At 43.9% G+C, this 17,624-nt stretch overlaps 1 protein-coding gene across 1 annotated transcript; it reads left to right on the top strand.

The window, feature by feature from the left end:
- The first annotated feature begins 3,968 nt into the window (after window positions 1-3,968).
- On the top strand, window positions 3,969-16,416 carry ldlrb (low density lipoprotein receptor b). The gene is made up of 18 exons (XM_076044008.1): window positions 3,969-4,232; window positions 8,228-8,353; window positions 8,891-9,013; window positions 9,631-10,005; window positions 11,417-11,539; window positions 11,675-11,794; window positions 12,056-12,178; window positions 12,322-12,450; window positions 12,553-12,724; window positions 12,866-13,093; window positions 13,223-13,341; window positions 13,417-13,556; window positions 13,687-13,828; window positions 13,928-14,071; window positions 14,159-14,350; window positions 14,660-14,734; window positions 14,821-14,981; window positions 15,074-16,416. Exons 1-18 carry the CDS (start codon window positions 4,148-4,150, stop codon window positions 15,110-15,112), a joined length of 2,616 nt encoding a protein of 871 aa, XP_075900123.1. The 5' UTR covers window positions 3,969-4,147; the 3' UTR covers window positions 15,113-16,416.
- Window positions 16,417-17,624: the final 1,208 nt, after the last annotated feature.

Genomic DNA, 17,624 nt, shown 5'->3' with positions numbered 1-17,624 from the left:
TTATATGTGTGTGCGTGAATTACTATACTAAAAACAAGAGAAATTGATCGGCAACTATTTGTAGGGTTTTCTGGTTCATATTGAAGCAGAAATACTAAATAGTAGCAAAGATGATGAGGGAATATGTTGTTGTTTTTTCTTTTTTGTTACGTAGTTTATCGCTACATAACACAGCTATTGAAAAACGTTATTCAAGATGGTGGTGACACCAGCGGTTTAGAGACAGTGGTAGCTGGAGCTGAAAGAAAAGAGATTTAAATGTTGAGCTTCTCTTTGGCAGTGACCAGGATGGATAAAGGATCAGGAGTGAGGACATGTACAGAGGAGGGAGAGTGAATGTATCAGCTCAAGGATTCTGAGGTTGGAAGTTGTAAGAGGATGTAGATAGGTAGATAGATAGATAGATAGGTAGATAGATAGATAGATAGATAGATAGATAGATAGATAGGTTGATTCATTGATTGGCTTATTTATTTACTTTCTTTATCCCAAATTGGAAAGCTACACTGTTGCAGCACTCAAATAAAACAGTACAAAAAATGAACTATACAGCAGTTACAAACAGTGGTGAAAGTGTATTCTATTCAACACAAATTCTTTTTTTAATTTATTTTTTCTGTCATGCAATGCCTCAGATTGACCACTGGGGGGGGTGTCTCATCCAGTCATGATTCATGATTTTGGACAGCCTCATTCATTTTAATTGCGAAAGTTTGAAAACCCAACTTGACCTCTTGCCATCTCACCCATTTCCCTCCCCAACAGCAAATGAAATGGTAAATAAAAGATCAAATTCAGTATCCTCGCCCCCCTTTTCCATTCAATGAGCTCTTTCCAGTGAGCCAACACAGGTAGTCTTCATCCAAACGATATAAACAGGCTCGACCCTCTACATGCCATGTGTTTATCTTGTGGAAAACGGCTGAAAACGTGCGGCCTGCACAGCGTCTGTTTCAAAAAATGACTGTAACCTTGCACGTGTGCGATGTGAGTGTGGGAGCTGTGACAGTGAGGCCTGTGTGCAGTCGCTGTTTGCTCCATTGGAGAAGGGGCCAGACGTGGTTTCCTGATTTCTTAGAAAGCCCTGAAAGTGTTGAGCAACTCGAAACAAGCTTTTAACGTGTGTCAGTGGATGGGGGGTCAGGAGTAGGGGGCGCTGTTCCGGTGCTCGCCAGAGGATCAGCAGCAGCAGCAGCAGCAGCAGCAGCAGCAGCAGCAGCCTTGTGCAGCCACGCCTCCTGGGAAAGGATGCTCAGTGTGTGAATTCTGCTCTGTTGACGGAGCCGTCCAGGTTTTTACACCACTGTCATCAATTTCACTTTTTCCTTTTCTTTCTTTTGCTGAACTAGCGTAATTTTTATTTCCTCTGTTGCAGTCGACACTGTAAGGGCTGTTTTCAGAAAATGAAATGCCATGGTCCAACACTGATTTCCCATCACTGATTACATCACGCAGGCTGTTTCCACTTGATCTCACATTTTTCTCAGCGGAGATGACAGCAATTAAATTATATTAGATAATGGAAAACCGGAGCAGATCGACTCTCTTGGCCAGTCCAGAGACATTGTGGCTCAAAAAGACCATCAGAGGCTGATAGTTTCTTCTTTTTTTTTTTTTTTTTTTTTAAATCTTTGAGCCTTTAATAAAAAGTAAAAAAAAAAAAAAAATTTGAATTGAATTGAATTGAATAATGCATGGGCGACACGGTGGCACAGTGGTTAGTGCTGCCGCCTCACAGCAAGAAGGTCGTGGCTTCGATTCCAGGCCTGGGACCTTTCTGTGTGGAGTTTGCATGTTGCATGTTCTCCCTGTGTCTGCGTGGGTTCTCTCTGGGTTCTCCGGCTTCCTCCCACACTCCAAAAACATGCATGTGAGGTCAATTGAAGACTCTAAATTGTCCGTAGGTGTGCATGTGAGTGTGACTGGTTGTCTGTTTCTATGTGGCCCTGCGATGAACTGGCGACTTGTCCAGGGTGTCCCCTGCCTTCGCCCTAAGACAGCTGGGAGAGGCTCCAGCAGACCCCCGTGACCCTGAGCTCGGGACTAAGCGGGTATGGAAAATGAATGAATGAATGAATAATGCATGTATCATTTAGCATCTCCTTGTCTTAACATCTGTAAACTTTTGCAATTGGATTATAGGCCATATTTATTTCTTTGGTTTGCTTTGACATTGGCCAAAACTGAACATGTTTCGAGATATAATATTATTTGCCTGATAAATATTAATTTAAAAAAACAATATTTTTGCTATTTTATTGGATAGGTGCGTGTGGTTTTACAGGCACCATGTAAGATGTGATCACACAAAAAGTATAAAATACGTGAGATTAATTTTGCTTAAACATTGTTTAATTGACATTTGACATTCTAACGTCTATCAAACCAAAACCTATTTAATTAAAATCATAATAACGATAAATAAAAGTCAGTGCAGGTGATTTTGTATGACTGAGCATAGAGTACGCGCAGTGAACGTGGGTGTTGTAGAGTATGTAATCAAACCGCAATTTCAACATTCCGGGAATGCCTACAACAGGCCATTCATGTTCCTTCCCCTTCTTTCTTCCACTGTGCACACATTGTCGCTCTTTCCTTTGTTGCTCGAGGCAATTTGCTCTGTTTCTGCTTTTTCATGAGGAACATGAAGCAGATGGGTGGTAACCCAATGTTTGACAGTAGTAGTACAGTAGACTGTGGGCATGCCCGCATTGAATTTTTTTTTGTCAAACCACATTTTAGACCTGTCTTCTTCTTCATTGCTAGTGTTAACATTAATATTGTTAATGATATTCAAATGCATATTGAGACTGAAAAGAAAACATTCAAAGTCCTTAATTTATTGCAATTGCTGCTGACCTGTGCATATAATGCAGCAAAGGAAGGAACCTGGGAGAGAGAGAGAGAGAGAGAGAGAGAGAGAGAGAGAGAGAGAGAGAGAGAGAGAGAGACCCCCTTCATTTCTTCGCAGTAATTACAGATTGACTTTGGAATGTGTTTTTGCACAAGCGGAAAGAGTAGGTTTTAATTCATCATTTACAACCCATTAAATACAATCATGTAGTACACATATTGATGAAATAAAGTGATGGTAGAGGGCTATTAAGTCAAGTAAATGTGAAAAAATAATATCAGTGATTCATTATTTATGTGGATATGTTACCCCGCATCTATAACAATACAAAATTTCCCTTGCAAGTGATGCCAGCCAGAGAAACTGAGGAGTTTCGCCTCTTTCTTGAAGATAAAAACACAGCAGACAGAGATGCACCAGGAGATTATTTTTGTTCCTCCGGCAGCTGTTGAAGAAAATGTGGGGTCCCCACCCCGTTTCTGCGGGAGGCACCGCTACAGTTTCATGGTCAACCCCCCGCCCCGCCCCGCCCCATCCCACCCCCTAGAAAACCCACGCCACGCTGCCGTCTCCCATACACTCACATGTGGTTGTATTTACACAAAGGCTCCCTCATCCCCCCCTCTTGTGATCCGGCAGTATGACAATCACAGTTGGGCGTGAGGCGAGACTGCTTGGATTTGAAACTGCGCTGGCTCTTTGTGTGGCATCAGTGGGAGGGGAAAAAGAAAATATTTCAATAAGAATAAAACATCCGAACTAATGTTGGAATTGAGCGCATCCGCATCGTCTGGCCTGGTTTCCATCCTGTGCTTTCATTCGTTCTCTAAATCTACTTCTTTCTCTCTCACACACACACACACACACACACACACACACACACACACACACACACACACACACACACACACACACACACACACAGGAAGACAGACCAGTTCGAGAGGAATAGCTGGTCCGGATGGAGGGTTGCGCGCACAGACACACGCACACGCACGGAGTGATGCAGCAACTCTCCCAGGCTCCGCCTATTCTTTGCTCACTTCTATCACGCCACTGCTCTCAGCCCCGCCCCCTGTCATCTCCAAACCAGAAAAGTGTTGGGGTGTGACTCAGGCCCTCACTCATTCACTGTGTTTCCTTCCCCACGCTCGGCGTGCGTCCATCGGCCCGGGAAGCTCGCAGACCTCCGCCTACCTCAACCCTCCATCCGCCGCCGCCGCTGCTGCTTTGCGACTCGAGTTGAGTCGCGCGACCAAGCGAAGTGAGGCTCCGTCGAGGAAAGCTGAGTAAATGTTTGGGATGTGGAGGGGAGCCTTGGCACTGTCAGCCACATGCTGCTGTCTGCTGATGCTCATTGGTTTCCCAACTGAAGCAGGTAAGGATGAAATCAGCGTTTTCTTCTTTTAATTTTATTCAGAGATTAAAACAGCGTGACACTTTCTTCATTGAAAGACACTTTAAAAAAAAAAAAAAGGACAGACGGTGATTGTTACCTCGCAGTTAACTTCAAATACATTCACGTATCAGCAGCAGCCTAACAACAAAAACAGCGTACTTATTTTAAGAAGTGAATCTAAACGGAACTAACAACCACACCGTCTTTCTCCCTTCATGTTTGAGTTTTAACAACAACAAAAATAGAAGAAATATCAATTTTCCATCTCCGTTTTACTCATTTTTAGTACTTTCAAATGAGGTTGTTTTCTCTCGAGGCCGGTTATTGCCTGACGGAACTGAATCGTTTCTAGACGCGGCGCGTTGAATGGAGTTGCGCGCTGGATTCCTATTGGTTTTCTTTCATTTAGACCGCAGCCGACTAGCCAATCGCGTCCTGTTTTCACGCCCAAATGGGCGGGGCCTAAACAGGAACCGCCGCCTGTCAACGAGAAAGGGTGCGGCTCCACCAGCAGCAGCCACCAGCCTCCTGGCCGGAATCCTTCTTCTGCCTCCCCGGAAAAAATGAGTTATCACAGAAAAAACTGCTAGAGGAAAAAGTTCCACTGAAAAATGGATGTCAGGATTAAATGAATGAACAAATAAATGTACTACATAATTTTGAAACGCACATTGGCCTTTTCAAACGCTATCTTTTAGCAAGAAACAGAAATTTAGGCAAAGGAGTTTCTGGTTTCTAGGGCAGTAGTGAGAGTTTGAGATAAAAATAAATAAATAAATGATTCTGAAACTTTATTGAAAACTCAATGGACAATAATTTAATGCAATTGATTGGCTTGATCACGGGTCTTTATTTTAATTCCAGTAGCATGATGAGGAAAGGTACTTAAATCCAAAGAATGCACTCAACTCTGTTTTTAATCCTGCCTAATCTCAAATCTCTGAAAGAGCAAAAAAAAAAAAAGAAGAAGAAAAAAAAAGAAGCACTTTAGTCATCTCCACACACACGTTTCCAGTCATTACCACTAAGAATGCAAGTGTTAGTTAGTGGGTATGTGTGCACGCTACAGTAAATTACTCAAATGCACTCCCCACATTTTTTTCCCTTCTCACTATATGACTATGATTCGTTTAGTGAAAGTGACTGTACCGTAGCTGTACATTGTCGGAAAGAAGAGAGGGGTGTGTGGGGGTGTGTGTGTGGTCAAGACCACAGTGACTCACGAGGAATAACGGTGGACTTTATGCAATTAGTCTTTGTCAGAGTACCCTTTGTTCAACCACTGGACGACTTTTAGATGTGCTGGCATTAATTAAAAGTCACAGAGGAGACGTGCTGCTGAACTCCCCCGCCAATTCCGACCTCATTATCATGTCCTCGATTTAAGGTCTTGCATCAGCCTTTGACTGCAACCTGGGGGATCTGATAGGTTGACGTGGTTAAAAAAAGAAAAGAAAAAGAAAGTCCAGCCAAATTTACCAGGATTGCTCAAAAGCGCTCGCAGCGATGAAACAACTGAGGCAGTTTGAACTCAACATTCAAAGCTGGACTGCACTGCCGTTGTTGGATCTCGGTTATTTATTAACTGTAAAGCTGTGCATTTATTTGTGTCACTAAACACACCTCACTCCCAGGTTTTAGTGTGTGTGTGTGAGGTGCAAAGATGTGTTGTAAAAAAGACAGGAGTGCGTTGTGATTGGTCCAAGTCACATGCAGTCACAAGGAAGCTTTGAGATCATGAGGACAATTTGAGAGCGTCTGCTCTCAGGATGTCTTGATGTACTATTTGAACTAAAGCGCTGCAGAGCAGCCTGTGCTGTGTTCAGTGCTCTGACTGCCTTACATGGCAGTGTTTTGACTAGATGGTTTCCTGGTTGTCAAAGGTTTACACTGCGGCTTCATACAGCCTCTGACTAATACCGATTCTCCATTTGGGGCTGCACTCAACCTTCTTTGTTTCCTGTTTCTCTCTCTTTTTTTTTAGGTGTCTATAGGTGCAAGTCACCTGCTTATGCTTTTGTCCTCTTGAAAAAAGTACACACCGTTTGTGACTTGCTGTGCGTGTGTGGCTGTGTATGTCGTGCAAGTCAGACTCTTTTTCCAGGTTACTGGAAACTGTGGCATATGTGACTCACTTGAAGTTTTTGATGAGGTTAAGCAACCAGCCGTGTTCTGAATTGTGTTAAATGAGATTTTGCCTTTCTCTTTCTTTTTCTTACCCAGGAAAGTTGAAAGAACTTGGCTCAATATTTTAACACCATACTTACGTACTATACTTACTTACTGTGGAAAAGTTGATTTGTGCCATCGGCCAAACCAACCCCAGACTCTATAACCGGGTCGACTTGCGCTAAAGAAAGGAAGGAAACCTCTTTCCTTGGGAGGCGTGTGACCCATGTAGCAGTGGAGCTGCGCTGGGAAGATTAACCTCGGAAAATGAAAACAGTGGAACTTAAGAAGGTCATAAAGACTGTGCGTTTGACCTACTTTTGCTCCCCCTTCTTCTGCAGCTGCAAAAAATAATTATAAAAGGATTAGCACTGTAAAAGGAAAAGTGAGCATGAATCACAGAGAGGACCTAAGTTTAGAAATATTTGATCGCACGCGTGTTCAGGAAGAGGCGAATTACAGCGTAGAGTGTTTATTCCAGGAATTTACAACCGACCGCTGGCTTCCCGCCGGCTTCCCGCCAGTTGTGCAGCATGTGACTGATTCCCAATGCTGGTGGTTTCCCTGACGTCATGAGAATGTGGCGGACACGGGTTAAGCCTTGTGCGGTCCATCGTTTGTGCTTTTCCAAACCAGGGGAGCGACTTTCGGTTTCCCAGAATCACAAACGACGACCATCGGCCGTCGGCTCACTTCTGTTATTGCCTCACATTTATGTTTTTGTAACGGGAAGGACTTTTTCTTAATTCTGGCACACCCTGAATGAAGAAAGCACATTGTAATGTTTTCACACAGAGTCTGTCAGACCTGCGCTGTCTGCCTGCTTTTCAACCGTCATCGCTCCCTGACACACATGTGGACGCACTTTCTCGTTTGGCGAGTCTCCGCCTGGGCACGCGGGTCACCGTGGTGATGAGGAATGGCACTCTGGGGCCAATCAGCTCCTGGTGGTGTGACTGTCAAACTCCTCCCCTGTCAATTGTCTTAAAGCCACATCAGTCTGTCATGTCCCCGGGCTCGCAGGTCGTGACAGACAGAGTGGCAGTGTTTGAGTGGAGCAGGACGCTTTGTGAGAGGTTCGCAGTTGATGCTCTGGCTGGAGACTTCAGGGAGGTGTGACCCGGCAGGGCAGGGACCCGTCGGCCCGAAATAACCAGGGGTCGATCAGAGGCGGTGCTGGAGCAACACTTTCAAACCTGAGGTTGAACTGTAAAGTCTTTATCGCTCACATGGGAAAAAGAAGCATGTGAGTCCTGCTTCAAACCTGAAAGTCATCAGTGAGCAGTGAGAAACACACTGTTCACACCCAGCATCTTGAACGGATGCCGAAAAAGGAAGCTTCATTTGAAGTTACTGCATTTCTTTCATCTCCCAAGGTTATAAACGTGTGTGGGTGTGTCTGTGTGTGATAAAGTGTGTGTGGGTGTGTCTGTGTGTGATAAAGTGTGTGTGTGTGTGGCAGAACAGATAAAGACAGGAAATAAAAGTAACGTTAAGCCATAAAGTACTTCTCTATTCAAAGTCTTTTTACGCTGTATCTGCTCACGTTTCTAACGGGCTACTGTGAAGTTTGCAATCTTATCTTAATGTGGTAATCTTGGTAACCTTAGGATTTGCACAGATATCCAAACCTCCGTGGCCTTCAGTTGTGCATTTTCACCTCAAGTTTAGCCAAACATTAACCTCCCAAGGGTGGAAGCGCCACACTTGACCGCGCTCTGTACTGCAAAGTGCAGTAAAAGCTGCGACTCTCAGCCGATGTGCCTTTGTGTTTTGCTGAACTCTGTACTTGTGATCATTCACAGATGCCGCCTACACATGCAGTGACTCTCAATTCAAGTGTGGCAACGGGCTGTGTGTCACGCGCAGGTGGATCTGCGATGGATCGGACGACTGCGGCGATGGAAGCGACGAACTCCCTGAAACATGCTGTATGTTGTCACTGAGAAGGAGAAGTTTGAAGGGAAATAAATGTATAGAATGCAGGAATCAGAGGAATCGCCGTCCCTGACTGTCCATGAGTTTTACCTGCTGAATGTTTGACATCATTTAACAGAGCTCGAAAAAATATTGTAAATGGTAAAATTAGACTATGTCATTGTCTGAAAGCAGAATGTAATAAAACAAATTACTAGAGCTAAAAACAGGCATCATAATGTTCCCCAAGCATTCAATTGTCTCTTTAATTTAGCAACATACCCAGGAATAGTCTGAAGTTGGAAAACTGGAGTTGTAGAAATCATGCAAGCACTTGTCAGGTATACTACTATTGATCATACTAGTTATTAACGCTATCAGGAAGCCATGAATGTATGTCTTACCTGCACCCAGAATCCTAGATTACCTCACCACGGTGAAAACACACATGTAGAGCAGCAGCAGTTTTATTGACCGTTGTGCAAACACAGCTTTTATGGCTTTATCCTTTAGTTTTCACATTTTCTTCTTACTTCCTGTTTCTATGGCAGTGAACAAAACTTGTTCAGCGACGCAGCTCAACTGTGGCCCCCCTCTGCACGAGTGTATACCTCAGAGCTGGCACTGCGACGGCAAGGAGGACTGTGACAACGGATCCGATGAGGAGAACTGCGGTAAGTGAAGCATCGAGCAGGAAGTCATTCCCCACACTCTCTCTCGGTGCTTCCCGACCATGAAGGCCACGCAGTCATAATAAATACTATATGTAAATATTCTCTCCTTTCCTGCCTTTGGCATCATTGGTCGCCCTCCCTCTTGAAACACTGTGAAAACAAACAAGAAACAACGATGGAACGATATAGTTCGAAATGGTAGCCTAAAATGAAAAATACAGAATATACTTTTCAATAAAGAAATACCTGGAGGCATGAGCTCTCGCTCGCAATATTATGCATTGTATTATGTGTTGACTTTGTCTCTTGAACATGAAGCTGAGAATTAATGCAGCATATTGCCCCTTTAAATGGATGAAACCAATCAGAATAGATCTTGAATTTCATCCTCGTGTTTTTCAGCAGTATCGTATCCTTAAGGAATATAAAAGAACGTTGATATATTAAACAGTGGAAAAAGCAGTGAAATTAGTTCTTTATTGGAAAAAGCCTGTTGTTGGATTAAATAGCAATGACACGTTCTAGATGTCCTCAATTCCAAAATCGGGTCTGACACTGCCGTTCCAGCCCCTTGGTCTCACCCTCTCACTCTCTTTCTCTCTCTCTCGCATTACTAGCGGCCAAACAGTGCAGAGACACCCAGTTCCGCTGCGCCAACGGCCAGTGCATCTCCAGGTCTTATGTCTGCGACGAGGACGACGACTGTTTGGACGGCTCGGACGAGTCCTCCTGCCCGAAGCGTCCTGCCTGCAGCAGCAGCTCCTTCCAGTGCAACAACACGGTGTGCGTGCTGGCCTCGTGGCGCTGCGACGGAGACGAGGACTGCGCCGACGGCTCCGACGAGTGGCCGGAGACCTGCGGGGGAGAGACCAAGAAGACCCACCCGTGCAGCAGCGACCAGTTCCAGTGTGCCAGCGGCGAGTGCATCCACAGCAAGTGGCGGTGCGACGGAGGCAACGACTGTCACGACCACTCGGATGAAGCCAACTGCAGTGAGTGGGCGTTTTCTTTTAGGACTTTAAGGTCCAGTGTGTAAAATTTTCAAGGGCGTTTGGTATTAAAGAAGCTCGCCTGACAGCGCAGGCTTGATGGTAGCTAACCAGAAGTAAGACTCTTGCTCTATGTATATTCTGATGTATATGAGAACCGTTCTAAGCATAGGAAAACCAAATTAATGTATTTTACTGCGAGTATACACTTTGATTAATGTATTTATAGGCAGTATGTGAAGCTTTTACTCATATAAAAATCATAAATCAAGCCAACCTTTACACACTGGACCTTTCAGTCTTTATTGGATACATCCTCTTGGATCCGTCTTCTTTCTACTGCAGTAAAATCTCTAAATCCTGTTTGCCAGATGTTCCTGCTCTCTTATGAGCCCAGGCAACACAGTGACTCAAAATTCACAGCCAATTTCGCCTAAGATCATGAGAACGATTTCACTTCCCCCTTTAGAAGGAGGGCAACATTTGAACATTTAAGACTTCATTTTCACTGTACGTTGCACAGTGAAGTTTCCTTCAATACTCCTCAGCGTGTCAGACACACAACAATACAGGGACAAATATAGACAATATAAAAACATCAGCAAGGGATAAGAACAACACAACAGTAAAGTGCATGACCCCCGTATAAAAATAGCATCCGTATAAAACATTCTTCAATAAAAACTACTTGGAGGTCGATTTGACACATTCAGAATGAGCCAATCAGATTGGTAGAACTAGCTGGTTAAAGCAGCTCTAGGTAACTTTTCCACCATAAAATGATGATTCCAAACTCAGTAAAGCAGCACATAACCGATTAATAGGATCAACGGTGCCGCCTCGGCAGCGAGAGTGGGGGGGGGGGGGGGGGGGGGAGGCTGTAACTGCACTGCGTCACTTTCAAGCACGACTGGACCGGACAAAGCACTTTATGGCAACGTCACACGTTTATTTAGAGGCGGTTTTACAGACTACTATTACAAATACATAAGATTGTAAAATGACGGAATGGAACCCAACAAGTAATAAAAGTGTTGAACGTTTGCTACGACATTATTGTCAATGTCTGTTTTGCATTTCATGTTGGTGTTTTTCCTGAACACATACGAGCGCTCCAGCCAGGCCACTATTTGTATTTTCCCACATCAATAAACTAGCGCTGCAGCGTGGTTAGTGCGTCACTTGGCCATTTCCACCGAAAGTTGCCTAGAGCTGCTTTAATGGTAAAACAACTCACTTTTTTTTTTCAGATGAAACTGACATATTTTTAAGACTCAGCTAGTTTCTTGCTTCCTTCACTTCAGCTGAGATTTGCCTTCCCCCCCCTTTCACATTTCTACGATCATGACTCTTTTTTTTCCTGCTCCTGCCACTCCCTCCCTCTTTAATCCACTGTGCCACTTTTTTTTTCTAGGTCGCCCTACTTGTCACCCAGGCTGGTTCCAGTGTAAGGATGGCGCCTGTATCCACGGCACCCTCCAGTGCGACAGGAAGCCTGACTGCAGCGACCGCAGTGATGAAATGGACTGCCACACAGGTGACTGATAGAAATCTACACGTTTCTGCTGCTCACTTGAAATGTTTCTGGTTTCTTCTTCAAAGAAGAAGATGTAAAACATCTTGTGACATTCTGTTTTTCAATTCATTATTATTATTATTACTTTTTTAACAGAAAACATATGTGAGGGTCCAGCCATGTTCAAGTGTCTTAGCGGGGAGTGTATCAGCAGCGAGAAAGTGTGCAACCACGTGAAGGACTGCACAGACTTCTCAGATGAGCCCCAACAATGTGGTAAGTTCAGTCTTTATTTTTATCGTCTGCTTGCTTCATAAAAATGATCGCATGAGAAAATACAGCATGTAAGCAGTTGGCTCAGTAACTTGGCAAGGAAAATGGAAATTCTGCCACATCACAACCTCGGGGGGAAAGATTCATATAGCTGCCTCTGAATTCAGTGGTCTGTGGTTTTAATATGCGAGTTCATCATCCGCAATTAGGAAAACAGTTGTCCTGAATAGAGTTTGAAAGCTCTGTGTATCTGCGTATCCACAGATGTCAACGAGTGTTTGGTCAACAACGGCGGCTGCTCCCATGTCTGCAATGATCTGAATCTCGGCTTCAACTGCTCCTGCCGGTCGGGGTACAACCTGATGGCAGACAACAGGTCCTGTGAAGGTGAGCGAGGAACCTCTGATGCATAATTTAAGAAACATTTAGATCACTTTAAAAAAATAAAAGTGGTTCAAAGTGACGGTGGTTAAACAAATAAATGTTCCATCTAAATTTGCTCCTCACCTTGACCGTTCCTTCACTTGCAGACATCAATGAATGCGCCACGCCGGACACTTGCAGCCAGATCTGCATCAACCTGCCGGGCAGCTACAAGTGTGACTGCAAGCAGGGCTACGAGATCGACCCTGCGAGCAAGACGTGCAAGGCTGAGACAGGTAACAGTGATGAAGTCCTGATCAGTGCAGAGCCACTGCCGAGAGACGAGCACACGTGATCGATGACCAGATGTGTAATGCGAAGCCTCTGTTCTCTTAAAGGCACCGTGCCCATGTTGTACTTCACAAACAAACATGAGGTGAGGATGATGTCGGTGGACCACAGTGACTACGTCCAGGTCATCCCCCAGCAGAAAAATGCTGTGGCTCTGGACATTGACATGCCGAACAAGGTCATCTACTGGTCTGACCCCTCCCTGAAGAAAATCTACAGGTAATTAGTACACAGTGGTACCCATGTACACACCTCTGTTCTCCATATCATGAGTTTTCAGTTAAACAGAGGTTACTCCAGTAAGAATTTCCTGACAAAATGAGGGTGTTTCTCTAATATATGCTTGTGTCCCTCTGACAGCTCCAGTATCGACGCGGCTGGCAACTCATCGAACCACAACGTGGTGATTGCCGGTGATATTGAGGCTCCCGAGGGTCTCGCAGTGGATTGGATCCATGGTCACATTTACTGGACCGACAGCGATCTGAAGAGGATCTCCGTGGCAACAACAGACGGCCGCAAGAGAAAGACCCTGATCTCGGAGCACCTGGAGAAGCCGAGAGCCATCGTCGTTGATCCCATTAACAAGTAAGTGTGAGGTGAAGATGGCAAATGCTTGCAGTTAGCTCTCCGCTACAGCTTGGATCTTGGGTGAATGGATTTTGCTGATCAACTCAAATCTCATCCTCGCCATTTTTTTGTCTTTCTCCCCTTCAGTTTTATGTACTGGACAGACTGGGGTGAGGAAGCTAAAATAGAGAGGAGTGGTCTGAACGGGGTGGATCGCTTTGCCCTGGTAGTGGACGACATTCTCTGGCCCAACGGCATCACACTGGGTAAGCACCTTGTCAAAGATGTGATAACTAGGATGGGTTGGATTCCATCTAAATCCTCATGGTCTCCATGTACAGACATTGGCAACCAGCGTCTGTACTGGGTGGACTCGAAGCTACACACGCTGTCCAGCATTAGTGTGAATGGAGGAGAGCGACGCACGATCATCCACAGCGAGGAGTTGCTCTCCCACCCCGTCTCTCTGACTGTGTTTGAGGTGAGTCATGCGGAAGAGCTTCTGGGTGTGACTGCCAGAATCTAATTTTATCTTCACTCAAAATGTTGGATCAGAGGTTCTGATCTCATCGCTCGATCATTTAAAGTACAATTTCTTGTTGTTTTAACAGGAGAAAGTGTTCTGGACTGACACAGACAATGGTGCGATCTTCAGTGCGAGTCGCCTGACCGGAGGAGGCGTCACAAAGCTAGCGACCGACTTGCATCAGCCAGAGGACATCGTGCTGTACCACAATCTTGTGCAGCCCAACGGTACGACAAAAATCTCTCCAATTGATTGATTGTAAGAAACGCTGACTGTTTGTCCCCATTCAATAATGCTTAATGTGTGTTTTTTCCACCCCCATGTAGGTACCAACTGGTGCAAGAGCACAGACGGGTTATCTTGTGAGTTCCTCTGCCTGCCGGCCCCTCAGATCAACCAGCGCTCCCCCAGGCTCACCTGCGTCTGCCCCGATGACATGACCCTAGCGGACATGTCGAACTGCGTGCGAGGTGGGTGTCTCCCGCAGGTGGTATCACAAAGAAAACCAAAAACAACCATGAAGTGCGACTCTTAACGAGCCCTGTTTCCTTTCACAGCTGTTGCCCCTACTGAGAAGGAAGTGCCCAAAGCTCCCTCCAGTCCGACCAAGGGGCCTCTTCCTGCTGCCACCAAACCTATGATTACTACCAACAAACCTACGAGTACTACGACCAAAACCACAGAAAAACCTGCAAATACCTCCAGCAGCACTGTCTCAAGAACACAGCCGCCTGTCGCCACTGCTCAAGGTATGGGAGGGGTCCTGGATTAGTGCTGCATGACAGCAGATAACAGAATGTCAAAATTAAACAATCAAACACATAACTTGGTTTAAGTAGAAGATACTTACTTGCTATACAAAGCCCCATAGCAGATGTGGTTTTGCTTGGTTTCAGAAAGGATCTTACCTGTGCAAGGTTTTGTTGTTTAGTTTGCTAAAGCTAACAATAAAGCTAACATGCTCGGTTTGTGTTGTTGTTTTCTGCAGGTTTTATTGTTTTCTCCTTGTTTATCAAATGATAAAGTCATTTTCTGAACCTTTTTTTTTCACTTTTCAGGAAACAGACTGGCAGCTGGGCCAGAAGAAGCTCCTTCGTCTCACCCGGTTGCACTGTACGTTGTGCTGCCAATAAGTAAGTTCCCATTTCAGCTCTGCAACACTCTGCCTTTTACTTCCTGATGTCAAAACGTGAACCTGAACTGTTCTTTTGCTCCACAGTGGTCACTGTTCTGCTGGTCTTTGGTGCTGTTCTGATGTGGAGACACTGGCGACAGAAAAACACCAACACCATCCACTTTGTCAACCCTGTGTACCAGAAAACAACAGAGGACGAGGTCCACATCTGCAGGAACAGTTCTGAAGGATACGTTTATCCTGAGGTATCTTCATTTTTAATTACATTTCACTCATAATAATGAACATTTTAAAAGATTGTCTTGTCAGTAACCTGTTTTCCTTCTTTATTTTTTAGAGGCAAATGCTCAGTATGGACGACATGGATTTTGCCTGATCAGTACACAACGATGCCAGCTTTATTTGAATCAACTCTGTTGATTATGGAAAGGCCATTTTTTTTATTTTCAGTTGCTGCTAATGTACAGCTATTTTCCTCAATGCCACGAGTGGTGGTTCGTAACTTTATACCTCAGCAGTGTGCCGTCCAAGAGTGGAAGAAAGGACATAGGAACCACAGAATGGTCTCACGCTGATAGTGCTGCATGGTCACAAAGGGTGTTGTGAAGAAGATGAAGATGTAACAAATCCTTGACTCTTTTGAGTCCATCAAAAAATGTCAGCTTATAGTCTTGGTGTAATTTCTTTCTCTTTTTACCAGTTTGTTAAATAATCCTATGATTGTCCAGATACAAAGAGACACACTGGTAGGATCAGTCAGGTAATCTGGAGCCAGAATGACTGTATGTTTTTCATTCACTCTCGACTGCTACTTTGTGAAGTCTGTAGGGTGTAAACATGCATATCCTACTGGTCTCGTCCTTCAGAAGTTATTCGTATATTGTGTGCCTTTGGAGACAGCGGCCTTCATTATTACGTGGTGGCCTTTCCCCTCCCCTAGGCCACAAAGTGCCCCTTTTTATGTCTTTCATATTTGAGTCCGTTGTTTTATATTTGTTTGTAACTTGTTTTAAAAAAGTTCCTCTGATGAAAGTTCTCAGAAGGCTTACGTTGAAGTAGAAAAGCTGCTCATCAACCAAAATTAAGGGTTTTGTTAAAATGAAGGAACTTAAGTGAAAAGTTGCTGTAAAATTGCGCTTGTTAAAACCGTGTAAATAGTTACTGTACATATTTTTTTGTAAAACCCTCTCAAGTTCTCACTGCTGGTGTGTTGCCTTGTTAGAGTTGTAAATTTGAATCAAGAAATGTTGTAAATATGTAAAAGATTCCTTTATTTATTTGTGGAAATCAGTGACTGAGTCGAGGTTTTTGATTGTTGTCATATTGCGCTAAATGCAGTCAGTGATATGTTTGTATCTACCATAGTGCTTTTGTCCCAGTCAAGCCAGTCTTACCATCACATTTGGCAGACAAATTCACGCCTTTGAAAATGTGCTTTCATTTGAGAAGTTTGTGCTGCTTACAGAGAAACACTTAACAATCTGTCTGCCAATATAATTTGTTATTTTGAAAATTTGTTTTTCTTTTTTTTTTCACAGCGAGATTGAAGCACTGGTTTCCTGCTCTAATCTATCAGAGCAAAAAAAAAAAAAAAAAAGATGCACCAAAGCCTACTTGTTAATTCACATTGTTCAGTTTGGATTTGAATTGGTCTTTTATAAAATAAAATAATTAAAAATATATCTATGTCTTATTTATTAATTTCACTTTTACAACTACTTTTATTTCAGGCGATCTTTTGCAGATGTCTCCCTGACTACGCTAATTGCCATGAAACTGGTTTATGTTGCTTGGAATTGTTGCTATATTTCTGTGTCTACAGAGACTTGGCACATGATTAGTAGATGGGTAGAATCCCCAGCGGTCCTACTGAGCCCAATGCGGAATTTTATGATCTTGTGACTAAGCTGGCAATAATTAACTGATACCCGAGTAACACTTGATGCAGGGAGAAGTTGCTTGATTACTGAAATTGTTGCTTTTCAACACATCTTTGGAGCAGTGGGCAAAAACTGAAATGTGACTCAAGGATATCCTGAGGACACCCACGGCAGAGCATGTGGAAAGCATTCAAACTCTACATAGAAAGGCCCCATGGCTTGAATCTCTCTTGATGTGTGCCACCAGAGCTAAAAAAACAATCTAACTCTGGTGTCAGGAAAAGAACGAAGCATAATCATGATTAAAGCTGCAAGCAGTGTTCAGGGGACTGATCCTGCTGTGGCCCACCGATGCCTGCCGTTCATGCTGCTGCCGTCATCACTATGAAACCACTCAATAAGCTTTTCGTGGCAAGACTGTATGAGTTGGTAGCCTCGCTGAGAGAAAATTGAAAATTGACGGCAAAGAAATGTAAAAAATATTTTAAACACCTTGAAACTCACCAAAATGAACATCTTACGATGGTTTAGCATGAGACAGAATGGGAGAATGCAAAATCTCAACACTCATTCCCATTCACTCACACGCATTTAAGTGTTTTTGGGTGTCTGTAGGCTATAAAGCCAAATTTTGCCATTCTGTCTTCATTTTAGGAACTTTTTCACCAGTTCTGACACGATTGCCAAATTTGGTGAGTTTTCGAGCATGATCAGCGGGTCAAATTTTGATGGAAACAGGCAGCGGAACTATAACAAGAAAGAAACATTACAATTTTCCATTTTCAATTGAGGTCTTCGCCCTGGCCCTGTGCTGTTCCAGAGCTGGTCTATCGCTGGGACTCAGTCCCTAATAAATAGGCACACTTAATAGGCATATGTAATGTTTAAATGTGTTTTTTCAAAGGCCACTTGTCATCACAGATTGTGCAGATGATATCATGAATATTGATTTCAAGACTGTTCTTATTACTTAATATTTAATTACATCTTTGGCAAACCTTTCACTGG

This window comes from Nelusetta ayraudi, unplaced genomic scaffold, assembly GCF_046127955.1.
Source record: "Nelusetta ayraudi isolate G7.1 ecotype Tasmania unplaced genomic scaffold, CSIRO-AGI_Nayr_v1 ptg000004l, whole genome shotgun sequence".
Lineage (NCBI taxonomy): Eukaryota > Metazoa > Chordata > Actinopteri > Tetraodontiformes > Monacanthidae > Nelusetta > Nelusetta ayraudi.
Note: the sequence above shows the minus strand (reverse complement) of the source record. Positions and strands in the feature narration are given on the sequence as shown.